General features: G+C 48.2%; 7 protein-coding genes across 7 annotated transcripts; 5 read left to right on the forward strand and 2 right to left on the reverse strand.

Annotated features, from left to right (window-relative positions):
• Window positions 1-4091: 4091 nt before the first annotated feature.
• Window positions 4092-5148, reverse strand: M421DRAFT_68720 (cytosolic Fe-S cluster assembling factor NBP35; the record flags this gene model as incomplete). The annotated part of the gene is made up of 4 exons (XM_033596545.1): window positions 4092-4669; window positions 4719-4838; window positions 4892-5030; window positions 5092-5148. The coding sequence occupies 4 exons, from the start codon at window positions 5146-5148 to the stop codon at window positions 4092-4094; spliced, it is 894 nt and encodes a 297-aa protein (XP_033446132.1).
• Window positions 5149-5268: 120 nt separating this feature from the next.
• On the forward strand, window positions 5269-7071 carry M421DRAFT_423168 (TRAUB-domain-containing protein). The gene is made up of 2 exons (XM_033593378.1): window positions 5269-5326; window positions 5377-7071. Exons 1-2 carry the CDS (start codon window positions 5305-5307, stop codon window positions 6834-6836), a joined length of 1482 nt encoding a protein of 493 aa, XP_033446133.1. The 5' UTR covers window positions 5269-5304; the 3' UTR covers window positions 6837-7071.
• A 163-nt stretch (window positions 7072-7234) lies between these two features.
• On the forward strand, window positions 7235-8051 carry M421DRAFT_68836 (uncharacterized protein; the record flags this gene model as incomplete). Its single annotated transcript, XM_033596561.1, has 2 exons — window positions 7235-7750; window positions 7806-8051. The coding sequence occupies 2 exons, from the start codon at window positions 7235-7237 to the stop codon at window positions 8049-8051; spliced, it is 762 nt and encodes a 253-aa protein (XP_033446134.1).
• A 234-nt stretch (window positions 8052-8285) lies between these two features.
• M421DRAFT_226361 (carbohydrate esterase family 2 protein) lies at window positions 8286-9815 on the forward strand. The gene is made up of 2 exons (XM_033588364.1): window positions 8286-8297; window positions 8464-9815. The coding sequence occupies exon 2, from the start codon at window positions 8675-8677 to the stop codon at window positions 9755-9757; it is 1083 nt and encodes a 360-aa protein (XP_033446135.1). The 5' UTR covers window positions 8286-8297; window positions 8464-8674; the 3' UTR covers window positions 9758-9815.
• Window positions 9816-10137: 322 nt separating this feature from the next.
• Window positions 10138-11145, reverse strand: M421DRAFT_94278 (uncharacterized protein; the record flags this gene model as incomplete). Its single annotated transcript, XM_033598189.1, has 3 exons — window positions 10138-10159; window positions 10360-10965; window positions 11126-11145. The coding sequence occupies 3 exons, from the start codon at window positions 11143-11145 to the stop codon at window positions 10138-10140; spliced, it is 648 nt and encodes a 215-aa protein (XP_033446136.1).
• A 679-nt stretch (window positions 11146-11824) lies between these two features.
• M421DRAFT_94279 (uncharacterized protein) lies at window positions 11825-12142 on the forward strand (the record flags this gene model as incomplete). The annotated part of the gene is made up of 1 exon (XM_033598190.1): window positions 11825-12142. One exon carries the CDS (start codon window positions 11825-11827, stop codon window positions 12140-12142), a length of 318 nt encoding a protein of 105 aa, XP_033446137.1.
• Window positions 12143-13170: 1028 nt separating this feature from the next.
• On the forward strand, window positions 13171-16203 carry M421DRAFT_68806 (carbohydrate-binding module family 32 protein; the record flags this gene model as incomplete). The annotated part of the gene is made up of 1 exon (XM_033596558.1): window positions 13171-16203. One exon carries the CDS (start codon window positions 13171-13173, stop codon window positions 16201-16203), a length of 3033 nt encoding a protein of 1010 aa, XP_033446138.1.
• Window positions 16204-22652: the final 6449 nt, after the last annotated feature.

Here is a 22652-nt window from a genome sequence, read left to right on the forward strand (position 1 = left end):
GTGGAGAGGCATTGGTGTAGTAAGGGTGTTTTGGTAGGGTCTTGGCAAAAGTGTCCGACTCGCCCGTGTGTCCGACTCGCCCGTGGGGTACGTTATACTACTCTGAAACTCCTAGAGCCTCTAGGCGCCTGGTTGCCTCGCGCTGCCTGGTGCAAGAGAGCCGTCCTCCTGTTCAAATTTTCAACTGTTCACTGCATAGACTACTAACCCTTATCAGAAAATCTTATCTTATTAAAGATCTTATCTACAAGAACACTAAAATCCTAAAAAAACAGCCTAGCTATATAACAGACAGTAATAAGCCTTTGCTTAGTTTTCTGCTTTCTTTCTAACCTTACTCTCTATTCCTAGAGGTCTACTTGTTAGGCTAGTAAGAATAGAGTATAAGGCAAGAATAGTAAAACTAAGACAGCCTTTTTACCTTATTTTTCAGCTCTAAAAAGCAGACAGAGATTAGGTACCTCTGCCTGTGCAAAGCTCCTAGCGCTATAAGACAGCTATACTTAGCATGCGTTTCTAGCATCGCAGATTATGGCTGCCAGGTCTTCTAGAAACAACAAGCAGGAATAACAAAGCAACTCCAAGGACTGCAGAATCTTGCCCTAAGAAAAATCCTAGGAACCTTTAGGACCTCTCCTATAGCACCACAGGAGACAGAAGCAGCACTTCCTCCCCCTACTATAAGACTAAATACTGCTCTAAGAAAGTACACCTTTAGAGCTAGGAAGCTACCTAAAGACCACCCTATTTACATTATAATTAAGACTCTAAAAGCTACTCTACAGTTCTAAAGAGAAGACTTAGAGTCTAGCATAGAATAAGAGGAAGAAGCTGCTCTCTTAAGGCTAAGAACAGGCCCACCTACTTAGCCTACGCAAATTATATAATTAATACAAAATGCTACTCCTAGCATAGAAGAAGAAAAACTGCAGGACTACTATTTCTACACCTAGAATAAGACTATATTATACACAGCAAAGATCTCTAAACTCTCTAAAGAAGAAAAAGCAGAGCAACACAAAATGTAAATGCTATAGAGACTAGGAGACAACCTACTTGCTATCTACACAGACGCCTCTTCTATTAAGAAAGGCACAGGAATAGGAATAGGAGTCACTACTCTAGACTATAAACAGCAGGCTAAAGAAATCTACTCTACTAAATACAATACTAGCAAAGGATAGATTGTATACAATAGAGAGCTAGAAGGCATAACAAGAGCCTTTAAGTTTGCAGCTTCTATAGCTACAGCAACACAAGAGATCTAAGTCTTTGTAGATAACTAGGTAGCTATTTTAAGGCTAAAGACTCCTTCTAATAACCCTAGACAAGCTTAGCAAATCTGCTGCACAAAGGCAGCAAAGGCAATTCACAGCAAAGGCGCAACAATTAGCCTACACTAGAGCCTAGAACACCTAGATATTACAGGAAACAAAAAAGCAGATGCCTTGGTAAAACAAGCTACAAAATAGCAACTAGTATCTAATACTACAAGCCTTGCAATAACAGGTATTAGGATTAAAGCTATTAGAAGACAAGAGTAGTAACAGAAACTCTAATCCTACTCTACAAAAGCAAAGCTTAGAAATCCTAGCACCTATACAGCAAGATTCTTGCTAAAACTAACAAGCAAGATAATACTGCTAAAAAACACTAGAAGAGAAATTGCAAGCGCATACTACTAGCTTAAGCTTGGACATAGATACAACAAAGCATATCTATACAATATACAAAAAACAGAAAGCTCTAAATACAGCTGTGGATATATATAAATACCTTAACACCTACTGCTTAGCTGTAGAAACTACAGAGAAGCAAGAAAGAAAATAAAGAGCAGCCTATAGGAGACAAGGCTAACAATGCCTCTTCTCTTAGTCACAAATAGGGGACTCTAAGCTACTCTAGCTTTTATTTAAGAAACTAAAGTAGGCACACGCAAGTAGTACCTATAGCAAACAACAGACAACTAATTTCCTTTGTTTATAACTAGAGCACAGGCTCTCACTATATGTCTACAAACCTAGATATACTATTCCCTTACACAGAAAAAACTTGTAAATTACTAGAGTAGCCTCACTGCTCTTGTCGTTGTCTACTTAGTGTAGCTTAAGGAACCCTGTAGATAGTAGCAGCGCGTTGCAGGGATAGAGTTGCGTCTTGTTAAAGAGCTTGAAGCGCAAGCTGTATCTAAGCTTCGTTTGACACGTCTAAATAGTGGTGTTGAGAAGGCATTAGTATGTAAAGGGTGGTTTGGTGGGGGCTTGGCAAAAGTGTTCCACTCGCTCGGTGTTCCACTCGCCCGTGAGGTACGTTAGCAGTTATAAGTAGGAGGAAGTCGCGCAAGCAAAAGTAGATTTAGCATAGTAGCACACTTAAGTACAGCCTAGCAGCATTACAGGTAGCTGCTAAGGTGTCTGTAGCAGCTTAGCTGTTAAAGAAGACTTATAGTGTAGATACTTAAGAAAGGACCTATTTAGCCTAACAGCACTGTAGAAACTATAGAGGTACTAGGCACAATACTTAAACGTGTTAGAAAGATACAGGAGAAGATTTTAAATCTAATATAAGTGCATAGTACGCTAGATTACTATTTAATACTAAGTAATTCAAGTTGCCACATTATTAGTTGGGCGCGCCAAGAGTTTTTAACCAGTTTAGTGATATAACCAGCTCGGTGATAGAGTACGTTACAAGATACGTTATATTTAGGCTGGCGGAATGGGTATACTCCAACGTCCTTCGTGGGTACCCCCCAAAACTTTGTCAATAATACATGGATTCTAGCGAAATAGGGCTTAAAAGAAAGAGAAAAACTACCTCTACATTTCTGTAGTAGAGGGTTTTGTTATAACTATTAAACTGCACAAGCTAGAGGCTAGAAAAGGTTAAAAAAGGGGGGGTACCTAGCAAGCATACCTATTAATAGGTATACTTTGCTAGGTAGTGTTAATAACATAGCTAATACTAGGCAGAATAAGCTAATTCTTTTTTTATTAGAAGGCGCAATACTAGGCGCTTCTATTAAATAATAGATTATGTAAGCGTATCTCTGCTAGTTAAGAAGCTATAAGCCAAAACGTAAAAAACATACCCTACCTATCCGCCAGCCTAGTTATATTATTATAATAATAATTAAGTTTATTAAGCATTGCTACTATCCTGCTAGGACTAGAGGTTGTTGTGGCTATCGGGGCTGTTGGTTTAACATTAGGACTGTTAGGGCCGTTGGCTGAACGTTGGATAAACATTGCACGAACGTTGTATGCCCGTTGTAGGCGTTGCAGGCCTACCAGCTGTTCTGTTGCGCACAGCACAATGCCACCATTTCCCGATTTCGACAATGGAAAAACTTTTCCCGATGCAGTAGCTCCTACATGCCAGCATAACAGGAAATGGGGTTCTTTTAAGCGCTAGACGGTGTTAAGTAATATTTTAAAATGCAGTGCAGGGCTTGCCTGGAGTTAGTTAATTAGACTTAATTGTTGCAACCTTTGGGACGCAGCTGTTAGCGACAACGTAGCTTTTGTATGTGTGGCTATAACTAATCAGCAACGTACGGTAGTCCCTGCGTCATTCTTAGTTGACACCTATCTTAATTTGCTTAGCGGCTCAATGTTATTAGCATGTTCTCTGAAATTTGTCTTGCAGACTTTTTAATATCCTCTTGATGTTGGACGTATTGTAGCAATAACTGTACAGCAGTAAGAAAGATATGTGAGGAATGATAGCTCCAGCGCCTCAAGTGGATATGTTCAGGCCCCTGGTAGACTGCACGCACTAGACGCAGAACAGCATTTGACCCATAGCTATTGATATGCTGTGAACAATAGCACTTGAATATCGGTCAAAGTGATTGGTGGCACAGGCATAATGCGAGATTTTTAGACCAGGAGGCAGCCGCAGCCCGCTTCTAGGTCACGCCAAGGCCCCGGCGTGAGGCAATCAGCGTGCTACCCAGCTCAGCGGTGCATGCACGAATTCAGAGAGCTTTGGAGTCGGTGACGAAGATTGCAGTACCTGTGCAATACTTGTAGTCTTCTGGATGGAACGCGCCTTGAACTTATCATGGCTCGCCGGCCTCAGCTGTTTAGTCACCTGTTGACACCAATCAAGGACTCTACTTGGCGAGCGATGTCCAAGAACACTGCTGCTTTGTCGCCGTCAGGGTCGGCGATAACAGTGGGTTTTCCCTTATCGGCATCGTCGCTAATGCTGGTATGAAGAGGAACCTCACCAAGCATCTTCAGATCGTATTTTCCGCACATGTCCCTGATTTTGCTCATGTTTCCGAACACTTCATGGACTGAGCCGCAGCCCGGACATTTGAAGCCAGCCATGTTGCACACCAGCCCGAGCAAATCCACGTTGACTTTCTTGAACAGCTCCACGCCCTTCACGGCGTCCTTGAGCGACAGATCCTGTGGCGTTGACACAATCAATGCGCCATTCAGGTTGAGCTGCTGGGTGATGGTAAGCTGGACATCGCCGGTGCCTGGCGGCATGTCGAGCACCAACACGTCTAATCCACCCCACTCTACTTCGTGAAGTAGCTGTTGTAGGGCCTTCATGACCATGAGGCCTCGCCATGCTACTGGCGAGGACTCTGGGATGAGATATCCCATGGACATGGACTTCAGACCATAGTTCGATAGCGGTATCAACTGGTTGTCTGTACGGTGTCAGACGAGAGGGTGGCGTACGGCCAGGCGAAGACTCACTTGCTGATAAGCGCGGTTCGCCGGACAGGTTCAGGAGAGTGGGGATCGAGGGCCCGAAGATGTCGGTGTCGAGGATGCCCGCTCTGTAGCCGCGGCGCACGAAGCTGAGGGCAAGGTTGACTATGACGTGTGAGCGTTGAAACTGTCGTGGTAGGGCCCATTGTTGGACGCACCAGCAATAGTGCTCTTGCCCACACCGCCCTTTGCCGAAGATACCGCAATCACCTTCTTTACGTCTTTGATGCTTCGTCTCTGCGGCAGCCCTCGCTGCATGCGTGGTAGCTGCGGCGGTGCGCCGGAGCGCGGAAGGCCCTGTGAGATGTGTTCAGTGGAATTCCCCACGTGAGACCGATTTGGCCAGATTCAGACTCACGAGGGGATTCTCGTGCTGCAGACAACGCAGCGTTGAGAGCAACCGTGACTTGGACATGGCGGGTTGTCGACTGTCGACATGGTTGCGGCATTCGCGGAGGTCGGTGGAGACGGTCCGCGCTTGCCTCGCGCCTTCCTGGACTTTTCAGTGGGGCAGGCACGAACTTTGCTGCTGCATGTTGTGGTCGTCGTAATCGCCCACCAAACGCACAATATGGGCAAATCCAAGCTCAGTGGTTAGTCGCCCGATTACAAGCGGCTTCTCTCCGCAGCTGACAACATCCAGACTTCGACCCCGAGTCGCTCCTCGATCCTGCGCCGAGCTCGAGCGAAGACGAGCGCTCAGACGCCGGGCCCTCCGAGTCCGAAGCAGAAGAAGAGGCGAACGCGGGGCGCGAGCACTATGTCGCCGTTGGCAAGAGCAAGCTGAGACAGCAAGATATGGAGCCGCTTGGAAAGCAGTACGCCGGGCACGGCGTCAGCCGCGACGAGCTCGACAACAGCGACAGCGACAGCGACGATCCGTTCGCCAGAGGCTTCGACGACGGGGACAGCAAGGAGGACAGCGAAGATGGGGGCGAGGATGGCGCCGACGAGGCAGACTTTTCCGAGGGCCTCAACGCCCTGATCGACGGGGACAGCGGCTCAGACGATGACGAAGATGAGGAGGAGAACGAAGACGTGGACAGCGAAGACGTGGACATGGACGGCGAGCAGGACGACGACGATGACGACGACGATGACGAGTCTAGCGACGACACCCAGTCAGGCGCTGCTGCCGTGCGCGACCTCATGAAGGACGCCAAGTCCATGACCTCGACGCTCGCCGCCAGTGCGCAATCAGACGTCGCAAAGGGCGCGGCTGTCAAGACGCAGCGTAAGACCTTCGATACCCTCCTCAATACGCGCATTCGCCTGCAGAAGGCTCTCATCTCAACGAACTCGATGGCCGCTAAGCAGCACACGGAGGCGTCCGGGCCAGATGCATCCGTCTCAGCTGCCGAGGCTGCTGCCCTCACCCTGCTCAACAACCTCACCGACCTGCGCATTTCACTCGAGGAGTCACGAACTGGCGAGAAGCGCAAGCGCACCACGTTCGATGCCAACACTCCCTCCAGCGACATCTGGACCTCGATAAAGAGCACGGAGAGGGCAGCAATGCCACAGAGGAAAGCTGTACTCGAGCGCTGGTCCAACAAGACCAAAGCAGCCACCGTCACGAACAACAAGGCACGCCTCAACGCCTCGTCGCAGCAGACGCTCACCGAGGTGCTTGGCTCGCAGCTCACATCCCCGCACCTGGTCACTCGCACCCAGACGCCACGTTCGTGTGCGCCTCTGCAATCTGCGCACAAGGGTGCGCAACCAGACGCCGCCATCTACGACGATGCCGACTTTTACGGTCTCCTCCTCAAGGAATTGCTGGAACAGCGCTCGGCGGGCGTCAACGCCAACGGCACATCAGAATTTGTTGTGCAAGCCCCATGGCAGGTTGCAAGAGAAGCCAAGACCAAGAAGGTGGTCGACACAAAGGCCAGCAAGGGCAGAAGATTACGGTACACTGTGCAGGAGAAGCTGCAGAATTTCATGGCACCCGAGGAGCGAGGAGAATGGGGCGAAAGGCAAAGGGACGAGCTGTTTGGCAGCTTGTTCGGCAATCTATTGAGACTGGGAGAAAACGTGGAGAGCGAGAGCGAGATTGAGGCGGAAGCTGAGGAGGCGGGGCTTATGTTGTTCAGAAGCTAGAAGAGTACTGCCTACACACGTCAGAAAGCCCTTCTTTCCACCTCTTTCGACTTGATCCACTAACGGTATCCTTGATATTGTCGGTGTTTGCTCTTCAGACACCGACAGGCTTCGGTTTGCTCGATCTCTCTTACCCGCACGCCAGTAGTGTCACACATATCTTTGGGCGAGCCGACAAACTTTGATCTCTGAGCTTGCATATTGCCCTCAGTTTTACTGAATCGACTCATGGTGCGAATTCTTCCCGCTGCTTGCCAGATGTCTGGTTTTGAGACAGCTCTCGCTGCGAACTCCGGCCGAGCTCCGACCGGGTCCACAATCTTCAAGAGCTCGACGCGGGCAGATAGCATCTCCATGTCCCCGCCCCCAACCTCCATTGCACCCCAATTCCGCCCAAAATGAACACAATTTCCCCTCCCCCCGAGTTCAAGCGCATATCCGGCACGAAACGCCTTTTCGGCGTCGTCCTCGGCCTCGCGGGCGCAGCAGGCGCAAACGCGCTCCTCGGCTACTCAGTCTTCAGCTTCTACTCGCGCAACACCACGTTCGTGCCGTACGACACCTCGTCGCCCGATTTCCTCACGACGACCTTCACGAAACACAATCCTCTCAAAAACGCGCCCGTGTGCATCGACCACGCAATCAAGACGCTGCCGCTGCAGAAGTTCAGGGAGAGGTATGGCTTAAGGCAGGGGGAAAAGATGCCGGTTGAGCGCTTGACGACGGACTTTTGCAGGGGAATCTGGAGCGGTATCGGCTTCCGGGTGCAGAGAAGGTACCTTGAGAGAAAGTATCGCGCTCTTCCTGGGAGAGAAAATCACCTATGGGATGTGAAGCAGCTTGAAGAGAGCGAATATCCTGTCGGAGAGAAGATTGTGGACCATTTCGAGGTTGTGGAGCATAGTGCACACAAGGTACGTCAACTGCAGATGCTGGTATTATTGACCGCAGATTGGCTGACCAATGCAGGTCATCGTACGCTGTGGAGACTCGCCGTTAAACCAGGACCACCGCGGCAGCGACGGACTCTTCTCGATGGAGGTCAGCACCGACGAGAAGGCGGATACTGCGACGTTCCACCTCAAGAGTGTGTTCGTCAACACAACGGAGGAGGGCCAGGGTCTGGAACCGCTGCCGTGGAAATTCCAGCTTGCACACAGGTGGTACACGAAGCTGTGGATGGAGGGCGCCACAAGGAAGATGATGAAGCAGTAAGATATTCGTAATACAGGAAACGCGTCCACCCTACAGTCTTGACGATAGCATGTACCGTACGCACACGATCTACGCTTTCTCGTCAATTCATCAATCCATCCCATCCGCGCACCCAACAATAGTCAAAGGTACGAGAGAGGCGTCACATTGGCACTAAGAAAGATTGGGCGTTTCCACTACTGCTGTCTCAACCTCCTCTTCCATGTGTTTGGCGACGCGAAGTATTCCACAACACACCACACGAAGGTGAGTCTTGGCCAGATCCAGGTACGACGGAGCATCCACTCCGTATGTAGTCCCTGAAGCTAGGCAGATCTCTCCATCCTTTGTACCGAGGGCAATCTACCACAGCCAATAAGACAGATGTTTCGAGTTACTAGCGTCATATCTTGTATATTAACCGGTTCCTCAGGACTGTGGAGCCGGCATGAACCTCACCAAGATCTCCACTTTCTCCGCACTACTCTTCTTATGATTTGCTTAAGAAGAGACGGATCCCAGTACGGTGACAGTGTTCCGTAGCACTTCCGCGACAAAAAGCCGAATTGCTCCCTGGCAGGACCTACGAAGACAGCAACAGCAACAGCAGCTCGATCCTCTGAGCTCAGAAGCCAGCTTACGAAATGTTCGCTCCACTTCTTCTCTTCGTCGGTTTAGTCACCGCAATACCCGCATCAGCTCCTGCTGCTGCTGCTGGGTATCGTCTCCTCGGGCGAGTAAACCCAGCAACCAAAGAGCTCACCTGGCCCGGCACCGGCGTTTCGTTCATGTTCAAGGGAACCTCGGCCACCATCAGCCTCACCAACATCGTCGGCGACAACAGCTTCGACCTAGTCATCGACGGCAAAGCGCCCACAGAGATCGCAAAGGTTGTTAACACCACCATTACCACTCCCAAACTCACAAAAGGCACCCACTCTGTCGTCCTCCGCCGTCGCTCCGAGACAGCCCTAGGGACAGTGTCCATCAACACCGTTACCACGGATGGCGCCTTCGTCGCTGAGAAGCCACTCACCCGCCAAATCGAAATCATCGGCGACTCCATCACCGTCGGCTACGGTCTCGACGGCACAAACCCCTGCACCAACAACGCTGCCGTGACCGACAATCCCAAAACCTACGGCGTACTGGCTGCCAACGCGGTGAACGCAGATTACCATGTCATCGCTTGGAGCGGCAAAGGCCTTGTCCGCAACATCGCCTCTAGCACCACCGACACCTCTCCACTGATCCCAGAACTGTACACACGCTACGGCGCCAACGAGGCAGACAACAGCTATACCTTCCCCTCATCCTGGAGACCCAGCGCCGTTGTGATCAACCTTGGAACCAACGACTGGTCGTACCTCGGCTTCGACGCGTCGGGTCAATCCTACGCAGCACGCGAGGTCCTTAACCCCGCTACCTTCACAGCCGGCCTCGTGAAGTTCGTCAAGCAGATCCAGTCCAAGTACTCCAACGCGCAGTTTTTCTTGCTCAACAGCCCGATGCTGAGTGATTCGTACCCCACGGCGGCAGACGCGCAGAAGACGAACCAGACCAAGGCAGTGCAGGATGCTGTCAAGCAGATCGGTGCAAAGGCGCATTTTTTGGATTGGCCCACGCAGGGGAGTGCAGTGGGGTGTGACTATCATCCGAATGCTGCGACGCATGTGGCAGAGGGAACTGTCTTGGCTGCTGCTTTGAAGAGTGCGCTAAAGTGGTGATGAAGAGACTGGAGAAGAAGTAGAAATTGACTACACTTAATGAAATGATAGTTTTGCTGACAGCGCCGGAGTGCCTCCTGTACGTACGAAGACAACGTTTTGAGCTGCATCGAGTTCAAGGTGTAAGCAAACCCAGCTCTCGGTACGGTTTGAAGGGATTCAGCCAAACTCGCTGATGTCTAAGCTGAGGATAGGCCGCAAAAGAGCCGATCTCGCCATGGTCTTCGCCGCTGGACACCAGAACGTCGACCTCAATGTCTAGATACTCGAGATGACCCTGATTATTATCGAGCGTCTTCTTCAGATCTTGCAGATCCGAAGGGCTTGATAGGCGCAACAACGCAAGATTGAAACTGACGTAGCTGAAGCATCGTAGAACCCTACATGGTGCGATCATCCAAGCTACAGTCTTCCAGTTCAGCCGACATGATCGAAAACTCAAGTCATCGACATTGGAGAACGATCGAGGTGGAATACCGAGGCCCATGGCGCGAACTTCGGGTTCAACAAGGCTGCAGAGTTGCAGGCGACGCAGAGAAGGCAGGCGCATCAGAATGATCACATCGTCGAATTGCATACATGCCATGGTGACACTCGCGGACCTCAGGTTGTAGAAGCCGTGTGGCACTTTCATCCGAACAGGTTCGATCCATCTTCGTGCACTCCTGACGTCGTCGCCGTACCATTTGTCGATGATCTCGATTTCCTCGATATCCGGCGTGTGTAAAAGTGCAGTCGTGAAAAATGCATCCGTGAGCTCGCCATTGCCTTTGAAGCCCTTGATAGCTTCTACGCATCGAACTGCAATGGTTGAAACGGGGTACTCGAAAGCGCGCAACGTTTGTTGAATGTCCTTCGAGTCGAACATGGAGATCCGATCCTTTGCGAGCGTACTGTAGTCCCAGCGCAGCGACTTGACACGGCTGGCTAAATCGGGTCGTTGGATAAGTGTCGTAAGATAGCGACTGGGCATGCCAGCATAGCTGGTTTGATATCGCTCATACAAGACTGGGGCGACAATACGATTCAGGCGATGGTTTATGCGGCAAAGGCCTGCGAGGCTATGTTGTTGCTCGACATGCATTACGATCTGCATAAGCAGCTCCTCTGGCAAGGATTCCATCGGTCCGCGCTGATATGTTGTCGTTGTGTTATAACGTTGTAGAAGGCGTTGCTGTGTACTGGCTCCACGTGGGAAGGCCCGCTGGCTGGGGCAAATTCGTCTTTCAGGCAGTCAGCGACCGTGCTGCCTCATCAACATGGCACTTCCTCCTTCAAATAACGACAGCCCGCGTATCTGCACAACGAGACGCATCGGTGCGAATCGGGGTACTGTCAATTCAGCCTTGTCCGTGTGACACGACGTACATATATATGCCCCTTAACATGAAGGGCGTAAGCTGCTCACAATGTGCGACGACATGCACAACTCGGTCGCTGGACAAGTATGTTCAGTAATGGCGCAGCCATTTCTACGCAAGGCAAATTTTTGCAAAGTCATCTTTCTACTTGAAACCGTATGACCAGATTCTTGTCAGACACGAGAGTACTCGTCCTGGATGTTGAAGGAAGGACCGCTGACGTCCAGGACATCCAACAACCGACATCAGCTTCTAATGAGGCAAGCAACCCGCTGTATGTCGCACACCCGCTTGTAAGCTGAGGTTGAACCATGGGAAGTGATTTACAAAGTTGTAGCTTTCGACACGCAGGTTCCATTGAGCACGATTACGGATGGAGGTCATGTAGCCAACTTCCTCCAGGGTGCATGCAGTGTTAACAACCGATCGGGCGCCTTTGCAGAGTATTTGGTGGTGCCTTATGAGCTGGTGTAGAAATTTTCATACACCACCACGACCAAAGAAGCCGCAGGGGTCAGCCCGGTCGCTTTGACTGCAGCCCAAAGTATCTGGTATCGTCTTGGCCTTGAGGCATCCTTTGTATTTAACCGAGAAACTGTTAAGCAAAGGCACTCCAAGCGGCCATGAGCACAAACGGATGGAGAGGTAGTATATCAACTTCCGTAAATACGGTGCATCGACCTCAGGGGGCCTATGTGTGGCCTACATGGCAGGAATCAGTGCCAGGACAAGTGCAATTAGATTCAGGCTGTTTGGTATTGCAAGCAAGGCTCGGTGGGACCTTCTAAGGGCCGACCTATACAACTCGGATTATCTTGTTGGCTATCGCGATGAAAACTGGCATGAGCAGATGGGAAAGCTCTCAGCTGGAGAAGGGATGCGTTATGCCTATGATCCAATCTCCGAAAGCAACACTGTGCACCGCAAATCATCGACCCTGGCGCTCAACGACTGTATGACTACTGTGACATCACCGGCAGGCGGTGCATTGGCTTCCGACGGCATGTCAATCGAGCAAATTTAGGGAGAACGGACTCGGAGAAGAAGCTCAGTACCAAGGTTTGACCGTCCCAAAGTCGCCAGGATCACGTTCTGTCAGCATAAGCCCTAGAGGTGTGGATCATCTCCGCGGTCCAGGATGGACTTCATAGAGTGTTTCATAGAACCGGATTGACCTGTCGTGGTGCACTCCGATGAAGAAGTTGCCAATGATCGATCCAATACGCGCACAGTGGCAGAGGAGCGTGACCTGATGTCGAGATCGGCTTAAACTTCACCAGTGTCTTACCTGATCTAAGATGCGAGGACATTCAAGTATCAGGAGCTGACTTAGCTTCTTGCAAGTCATCTGGCTGATCCCTATGACGACAATTGGCTTTGGGTGTAGCACGCGAGTGCGGGTGACTCGTCCACGCCTCCTAGGCTGACAAGCTCAACGGTTGCACGGGATACACATATGAGAACGTTAAAAGACCTGCAGGAAACGCCGGAAGGCTGCGTTGTAAGACGGATGCGAATCGATGTTCGGGTCACCGTGAGGAAGCGCGAAATCACGAGTCGAGAAAGAGCCAATCACGTCGCCATCTCAGCTAGCGTCTAGCGATATCGCCGCATTTATGCAGACCCTTGCGGTTGTGCATCCGTGGGCTTCCACCTTTTTCAGTTGGTGGTCGTCGTATCTTTCACTTCTCTCTTCGTATCTGCCCGCAGATATGTCTGCCAACGTGAGTGAACGCATTTATCATGCAGAAGGTGGCGTGCATGTTGGACCAGGCGGGCTGAAGATCTGGATTTGTGGAGCCGTGGCGGAGCGATAGTGTCCTCTAGAGCCATCAAATCTGCCAGCCCGTCGACCTAGCGGCGAAGCGGTGAAGAAAGAAAGTATAGGGCAGCGAACGGTCGCTCGTCGTGTGACGGTAACGGATCCCAGCGCGTTGACACATCGTCGTGGCACTCGACCTTGCTTTGCCGGTATATAAGACCGCGTATCTGCAACCGCGTACCTGCGAAGCACTTTGTTATCTGACTCGACATCACACTCGATATCGTCACATGCTCGCGTCGTTAGCACGAGCCCTCGTTGCTTTCTTAGCAACAACGCACTTAGTCTCGGGTTCGAGTAGCAGCGAGCAGAATCAATTCGAGCAGGTGCAATGGGATGATGACAACTGGACGATCCACACTCATTCCTTAGATCAAGGTCATTACCAGTCACGTTTGACTCTTGCCAATGGATATTTTGGAATCAATGTCGCCTCAGCTGGGCCATTCTTTGAAGCCGACGAGCCGGTAGACGGTAATGTCATTAGCGGCTGGCCTCTTTTCAGTCGCAGACAGACATTCTCTACAATCGCCGGCTTTTGGAACAGCCAGGCTCGAACGAATGGCACGAATTATCCCTGGCTGTACCAGTACGGCTGGGAGAGCTTCGTTGCTGGCATCCCACATTGGAGTGGGCTCCAGATCGAAGCGAATGGAGAGCTGCTGAACGCTTCAGTCAATCCGGACCACATCACAGACTTCGTTTCAAGTCTCAATGTCAAGGCTGGTATCGCCAGTTGGCGGTACAATTGGAAGCCGAGCGATGGATCGGCTGTTATCGATGTGGACTATCAGCTTTTTGTGCACAAGCTCTTCGTAAACAATGCGGCCGTTCGATTGCGGCTCATAGCGACCCGCGATGTCAATGTCACTGTGTACGATGTGTTAGACGGCGACTGTGCCGTTCGATCCGATTTCATTGCCAAGAATTACGAGGAAGACTCAGCAACAATCTGGTCTGCTGTCCAGCCAGGCAACATCACCAATGTTACGGCTTACGTCTATTCAACATTGAATGGTAGCGACTGGGTGGATTTTGATACGCGTTCGCAAGTTCCGGAAGGCTTCTTCAGCAGCGGCAACGGTTCGTCTATTGCACAGTCTGTGCGGCTGGGATTGACAGCCTGGAAGCCGACTGAGCTCACCAAGTTCGTTGGTGTCGCATCGACAGACGCCTTCCCCGATCCTCAAGCTGTTGCAAAGAATGCCTCGCAGTCGGGCTCAGAAGAGGGCTACTATTCGTTGCTGCATTCGCACATCAAAGAATGGGAGTCTATCCTGACACCCGACTCGGTTGATGACTATTACCTCCAGAACGGATCTCTTCCCGCAGACCCAAACATTCAGGAGCTTCACATCCTGGCCCGAACGAATCCATTCTACCTACTATCCAACATGATTGGCCCTAACGCTATAGCGGCAGCTGACAACAATACAAAGCTGAACATTAACAGTGTCCCAGTCTGCGGACTCGGATCCGACTGTTATGGAGGTATGATCTTTTGGGACGCCGATGTGTGGATAGCACCAGGCTTGCAAGTGTCTCACCCGCAACACGCACAAAATGTCATCAACTACAGGGTTGAACACTTCGGGCAAGCGCAGAGAAATGTTGAGACTGCGTATACATCTAGTAAGAATCAGACAGGAAGGTTTACACCAGGCGGTGCAGTGTATCCTTGGACAAGTGGTCGATTCGGGAACTGCACAGGTACTGGGGCATGCTTCGACTACGAGTACCATCTTAATGGCGATATCAGTCTGGCGTTCAACAACCACATGATCATCACGGGCGATGAAGAGTTCTTCAAGGATACTCTGTTACCTATCTCAAATGCTATTGCACACTTTTTTGGGCAAGTGCTCGATTTCAACGAGACTTCGGGTGCATTCGAACTTTGGAATGCGACGGATCCTGACGAGTACGCCAACCAAGTCAACAACGCGGGCTACACGACTGCGCTGATTAAGCGTCATTTCCTCGAGACCAACGAGTTCAACGAATGGTTCGGGCTCAGTTCCAATGTTAGCTGGACGGACAAAGCCGCAAGAATACGCCTACCTGTCAACGAAAACGCCGGCATCATTGTGGAGTATGCAGGTATGAATGGCTCAGTTCAAGTCAAGCAGGCAGACGTTGTGTTGATCGACGATCTCCTTCACTATCCGAACTCATACAGCTTGTCCAACCTCGATTACTACGCCGCGAAGCAATCTCTTGACGGCCCAGCCATGACATACTCATCGTTCGCTGTGGTCGCGAATGAGGTTTCGCCCTCTGGATGTTCCAGCTTTACCTACAACATGTACTCGGCTTCGCCATACGTGCGAGCGCCCTGGTATCAGTATTCGGAGCAGCTAATCGACAACATTGAAGAGAATGGTGGTACGCATCCTGCATTTCCTTTCCTCACTGGCATGGGGGGCACGAATCGTGTAGCGATCTTCGGATACTTAGGTCTCGGGCTGTACTACGACCGGCTGGATATCGACCCCTCTTTGCCTCCGCAAATTGAGCGCTTAGACTACCGGACATTTTACTGGATGGGCCACGGGATCAATGCTACTTCGAACACTACTCACACGATTCTTGCACGCCTACCTCGAGATCAACACACGCTCCCTACAGCAAATGCGACATATTTCGACAAGCCCATCCCAGTCACTGTTGGTACCCGCAGTGGCCGCAACAGCACCGTCTTAGAGCTTGGCGACGAGCCTCTGGTCATTCGCAACCGACCTATGGGCGAGACTCTTACTGTCACGGGCAACTTGTTGCAGTGCGGCACCTTGCTGCCACCTCCTCAAGCGAACAAGCCTGGTCAGTTCCCTATAGCAGCAATTGACGGTGCAGCAAGCACCAAGTGGCAACCTGAGGCGTCCAATGCTACCAGCTATCTCACTGTCGATCTCGGTGGCTCGTCGTTCTACCCAATCAACAAGATCGCAATGGACTGGGGCGAGCAGCCCCCATCGCACTTCGAGATATTTTTTACGAACTCATCGCTACCGACATTGTCGGCGCAACCATTCAGTGCAGACGTGAGAAACGTAACAGCAGGCAAGGTGGAGATCAGCGCGCCTTGGGATCCTGTGACAGCATATGAGATTAAGACGTACGTGGGCAACCAGACAAACATCACTTTGAGCGAATGCGTCTGGAGTGGACGCTATGCGCACCTGGGTGTGAAGGGCAACCAGTATAGCGACAATGCGACTGCGGGAGGAACTGTAGCTGAGTGGAACCTCATTCGCGAGGTGTAGGATATTCGATATGTCTGAGATTAGACATGCTCGGTGTTCGGGTTATGTTGCAGTCAAAATAGAGGCAAAATGTACATACATTTGCACCCCTGAATTGGCTAGTAAATAGGCATGATATCTGCTGCGACACACCCCCTTACGTCTAACTAGGACAGCATAATTAGAGGTGACTTAACGCAGAGAAATGCCTAACATGCTAAGTAGGTGAATCCTTCTTTGTGATGCTCTACACTATACTCTAGATAGTAGCCCTAGTTAAGCAGGTACTATGCCAAGGCTTAGCTATAGTCACCTATAGAACACAAAAATCTATTTAACCTTTGCTTGCACAGCTTCAGCGTCCAGGCTTATAACTGTTGCAGCCAAAATAGAGGCAAAATGTACATATATTTGCACCCCTAAATTGGCAGGTAAATAGGCATGATATCTGCTGCGACAGGTTAGGACTCTAAGAATTGAACAAACATTACTGTAGTAGTCTGGCCAAAGGCCAATAAAGGATATCTACTTCCTAACAACTTTTGCTAAAAAGCATGCACAAGTTAACTAGACGTCTAATTAACTGCGTAGATAATATATATCCAGCTTAAGCCAAGCCGGCTAAGCTAATGTAACCGGCTAGCTCTAGCTCTTCTTTAGCTTTAGAGTCTAGACCGTTACAATTACATAAGCGTATCTCTACTGGTTAAGGAGCTAGAAGCAAAAACTAAAAAAAGCCTACATCGGGAAAAGTTTTTCCATTGTCGAAATTGGGAAATCGTGGCATTGTACTGTGGGCAACAGTAGGACTGGTAGGCCTACAACAGTCATTCAATGTGCATTCAATGTCTAGCCAATTTTGAGCCAATTTTGAGCCAACGGCTCCAACGGTCCCAATGGCTGCAATGGCCACAATAACTCCTAATCCTGCTACAATAGTAGCTCTGCTTAATAAACTATACTTTTATTATATTAATATACTACTAAGTCTCCTCTTTAAAATAAGCTATTAAACAACATTATAGGCCTAGTAATAAAATAGTTATTAAGCGTAGAAGGTTTTAAGCTTAATGTTCCTTGCCAAGACACTAAGTTAAGATTCTTTGCTAGGGCTCTAGCAGCCTGAATGTTAGAAAATATAAGAATATTATTCAAGAATAGTAGGTAAACCAAGAATTTTACGCCTAGGCCTGCCTGTCCTGCAAGCTCCTGTTGCGCTGCTGCTGTGTGTGTGTGTGTGTGTGTGTGTGTGTGTGTGTGTGTGTGTTGGTCAGCAGGTGCCATGCTGTATGCTGTTGCAGCTGCTACGTTGTGTGCGGGCGCAGCTGCAGCTGCTATGGTGTGGTGTGCTGTTGCAACTTCAAAACACAAACCTTCAACAAACAAACCTTTAACGCTCTATAACTTGCGTTGTAGTAGGCCTACAACAATAATTTTTTGCTTATTTTAAATCTACAATTTCGCTCTATCTGTACGTGAAATTTCGCAATTTTTAAATATTTAATGCTAGTGCTAGCACTAAGGGTAGCTATATAACAACATTGCAACATTGTTTTAAGTTTGTTAAATATAGGCACTTAGTGTTTTAGCTGTTAGCAACGTTGGCGCGAAATTAGGGCTGTTGGGCGCAAATTAGGGCTGTTGGGGCCGTTGAACAGCCGTTGCACGACCATGCCACAACTGTCAGCAACAGCCAGTCTAGGCCGGATTTCGAAAAACTTTTCCCGATGTACCCTACCCTACCCATCCGCCAGCCTACTATCTTCTCTCTGCCTAGCACAAGGAGGAAGATCTACCCTAGGACTAGGTTATTGTAGTCTCTAAGAACAACTAGACTGCTTGTAAAGTTATAAGACTTTGCTCTTATAATCTTTCTCTAGCGTATTTCCTTTTTAGGTATAGCGCTATGCTTACACAAGCACTGTTGCTATAACCTCCTTAAAGAGAGGATTAGAATAGTTTGCTTACTAAGCTAATATCCTCTCTCCTTCTTGGGGTATGTTGTTCTCTATTTTTAGTAACTGGAGAATATTCTAGATAATATGCTTACAAATAGAGTAGCCTACTTTGTAGATACTGACGTGTATAATTACGCATGCACCTACGTAATCTTGCTTGCATATGCAGTAATGCTAAGCATAGATTACTGTCACAGCAGATGTAAAGGAGCTGGCCGCTGAGGGCTAAGTGCAAGTAAAATTCAGATGGAATTGATGCAGGCTCCAGCTTGGAGACTTCTAGTGGGTTTTGTTCTCCGGCGCGGAGTCTGTATGCCAATAATCTCTAGTGTGGAGCTCAAGTGCTGACGGTCTCCAGTGTGGAGCTTAAGCGCTGACACTCTCTAGTGTGGAGTTTTGGCAGCCTCCGCTTGTGCGTTTGTTAGCTTCTAGCAATTAAGGCCTCTAGTGCTAAGACCTTAGTACAGACCTAGCCTGTTATAGTACCCCCCCTACTATAGCTTTGTTTATAGGATTATTTTTAGAACAACAATTAGTCTCTAAACTCTACTTTGTGCAACCTTTATTCCTAGGCGCGTTACCTGTTACTTCCCTGCCTTAAGCTGTGCTATACCCATCACACTTTCCCTTTTCTATTTATGTCTCTCTGCTGCTCTATTTATTACTTAACTTCTAAACGTACCATGCCTGTTGTAAGTTCTGCTGTTTAGGTCCTTTGCTGCAGATAGTGCTCACGTCCTGTTGTACTACGTTAGCTTTATAGTGCTACTATTTTCTTACTATAGCTAACGTTAAGAGGGACAAGTCTCCTGCTAAGAGGTGTTGTTATGCAAAGGCGTCAGTTGCCTCTAGTGTCCTGCTATCTAGCGCGTTGACTGCGGCCAACAGGGAGCTTTTCCCCACCAACATGCTTGCCACCCACCCTGCAGACTGTCACTGAGCGCAGCTCTAAGTCTGCCCAAGACGCGTCTGTGCCTAATCTAGAGGTGTGTATTAACTGCGTGCTTAACTACTAGGTTTATGTTTTTAATAGCAAGCTGTCTTGCAAGTTCTGCCATAATAAGAAGCGCACTTGCTACAAGGTATGTTCTCTGTTTCTGCTAGTTAAACGTAACTACAGTACTAAGCGAGTGAGCCATCAAAGCGAGTGAGCCACCCAACCAACTTTGCGCACCTTTACAATCATATATCTTAACAACGTGATAATGTAATGTATAGATATTTATAGAGTAAATTAAGCAGTATCTAAAGTATCTTTTTTGCACATACGCAAGTTGTGTCTAGTCTCTCTGCATCTCTTGCAGCGCGCGAGTGCCTGGCGGCTGCGGCCTAATTGCTCTCCTTCTTAACGCTCTTCACGAGCAATCTGCTAATCAGCCTCACGTTAAGTAAGTAAATCCTCTCTAGCTCCCTTTGTTAAGATCCTATACTGCTATATACGCCTTTTTTTACGCTGTTTGCGCGCTGACGCTGCCTCATTAGCCTTCTCAAGGCTGGCAATCTAATCGCGCATTAGCTCAGCTAAGAGCATCACTACCTCAGCACCCTTCTTAAGTTTATCCTCTTAATAATTGAAGCTGGTGACAAGCTCTTGTGCCGCCGCACGCGATCGCGTATTAACGTTGATTGAGCATCAAGTTCACGTACGTTGCTTGGCGTACGAGCTTCCTAGAGAGCCTCTAGCAGAGTATCTGGAGTAGGTGTACGTAGCTGCACGTCAAGCTTTGAGAGCACAGCGTCTGGTTAGAGAGGCACAAGGCCTGTACCTCGAAAGGCTGAGCAGATATTGGCTGAGGTGAACGATTGACTGAACGCTGCCTTAAAGGCTGGCAGGAACTCAAGCTTGGTGATATAGTTAATGTGGTGGCAGATAAGGCTCTCAACCTTACGGCTATACGCGCGCTTTAACAGCAAGAAGCAGCCAACGTCAAGCAGCTGCAGTAGATAGGATGAGTGAGGCGGCATGCAGAGCGTATAGATATTGTTCTCCTTGCAGAGCTCTTAAAACTTAAGAGGGTGATGACTCTTATGGCCGTCAAGGACAAGCAGGCGACGCGCACCAACAACGCAAGTCTTTGTATAAGCGTTAAAGTGCTTCAGCCACTCTACTCCTAGCTTGTTATTTGTCTAGCTATTGTTGCTAACTGTAATTACCTAGTTGCGTGGGATCTCTACTTCCTTGTACCAGGCAGATAGATGATACTAGCCAGCGAAGATAAGGAACGGCGGGACTGACCAGCCAGCAGCGTTGATTGCAGCAATCACCGTTACCTACTCGCGATTACCTGGCTGAATAGCCTTAGGCCTGCCTCTTCTTTCTAACCCTGTTACAACAAGTTAAGTTGTGTGGAAGCTGAGTAGTCTCTGATCGTTGATCAAGTGTGAAGAAAGTGATCAAGTTCCTTGTTCTATCTACGGTGCTGAATGAGCAGAATATATACACCAATGCTCATCCAGCTATACCTTGATTGGAGCCCTAATCACGGCTCCAAGCTGTACCCGATTCCGCTCACCATGGCGTGATAGATCGCCAGTGTCTGATCAGTCCAATATCCAGATACAGATCACGTGATATGCACCCTCACCTCAATCTTTGCTGCGACACACCCCCCAGGTGCCTAGATCACTAATCCAGGTGCCTGTATTGCAGCTAAGTTGTTACCTGAGTAATCCCTGTCAAGATTACTCTCCTTTACTTTAGTGGGGCTGCTGTTTGCTCTAGTGCCGCTCTAATTAGTTAATCTAGTAACTATAACAACTAATTGCAAGGCAACAAACAGATCTTTTACACAATTGCTGTCCTCTCTTTATCTCTTTAATTATAATTAAGCTCTCTATAACGTAGATTATCACCAAGCCGGCCATATCACTAAACTAGCCACTTTCTCTTAGCACAACTACCTTTTACCCTAACACAACATACCTTAATAATAACAACTTTAGAATACTACTAGAGAAGGTAGAGTTATCCTTACTATCTAGGCCTTCTATGCTAGCTAATTTCGCAGTATCTACAGCGCTGCTAGAGCGTTAAACATACCTTATTAGCAGGTCTCTAATTACCTTTATAATATTACGTTTTAACTAGACATACACGCTAATTGCTAGAAACTTACTATACTAGAGGAGCAGACAATTATCTAGTATATACTTAACCTTAATTTGCAAGGATTTGCGCCCTAGCTATATAAGGTAGTAGATATAGCTAACAAGATACTTAGTGTGCGTAGTAAAGAGCCTGTTAGTAAACTATAGGCTAGCAGGCTTATGACGTGTTTAGATAAGCTTAAAATAGCCTTTAATTAAGCTAAGGATAGACAGAGGATACTACAGGAAGATCCTAAGATAATTAGCACGTAGTTTAAGCTAGTAGAGGATACTAAAGTTAAGTATAGTGTTTATAATAACAACATGCATAACTTTAATAAAACTAGGTTCTAGATAGGTGTTGCTTTGTCTTTAAAGGTTGTAACAGGCTTAGAGAGATGTGCTTAGCTAGAGCTTGTTTAGCCAGGCAATCGCGAGTAGGTTACTGTTATCTAGAGCATCTGCGCTGCTAGGTATGCAACCCCACCTTTTATTATCTACAAAGGACGCGTCCACATCTCTGCCTAGTATAAAGCGATAGATATACCCTACAATTAGAAGATCTTAGTCTCTAAGAATAGTTAGACAAATAATATACTTAGCCTTAAGTAGTTAAAGTACTTTAACACGTATACAAAAATATATTAGGTAGGAGTGTATAGGTTGCTTATCTTAGATAGCTATAAGAGCTATCTTAGCTAGGAGTTTAAGGACTATTACCTAGAGAATAAAATCCTTACTCTCTATATACTAACTTACTTCTTACACATCCTCTAGCTACTTAAAGTAGTCTATTTCTTGCTATTAAAGTATAGGTACTCCTAACACATTTAAGACTTAGCACACTAACACATCTTCTATATTAATAAGGAAGGCTTCCTACTAGCCTTTAGAGACGTGTTCCTTAATATATTTATAAAGGTTAACTACTAAAAGGTCTTTAAGGTATTAGGGCTTGTTCCTACTAATATATAGGTAGTGTTAGATTGCCTTAAAGTGTAGCTGCATACCCTACTAGCTATACCTCTACCTAAAACGCTGTGGCAATCTAAGACGCTAAGTAATACATATAAGTTTAGGTCTTAATCTAAGCTTATAAGTAACTCCTTCTAATAATTACTAAGTGTAGTGTAAGAAGGGTTCTTAAAGCTTATAAAAGGGGCTAAAGAGATAACGTACCCCACGGGCAAGTCGGACACACGGGCGAGTCGGACACTTTTGCCAAGACCCTACTAAACCTCACCCTATTATGGCCTAAAACACCACACTCTAGCGCTGTAAAGTGTAGTATAGCTTAGAATATTATTTAGAGACTACTTCTATATTATTCTTGCACGTTCGCGCGTTGTGCCTAGTCTAATTGCACCATCCACAGCGTTGTTAGGTGTCAGATGCTCGTACTGTGAGCCAGAGTATGTGCTTAAC

Source organism: Didymella exigua, assembly GCF_010094145.1.
Source record: "Didymella exigua CBS 183.55 unplaced genomic scaffold M421scaffold_25, whole genome shotgun sequence".
In the NCBI taxonomy this organism is placed as follows: domain Eukaryota; kingdom Fungi; phylum Ascomycota; class Dothideomycetes; order Pleosporales; family Didymellaceae; genus Didymella; species Didymella exigua.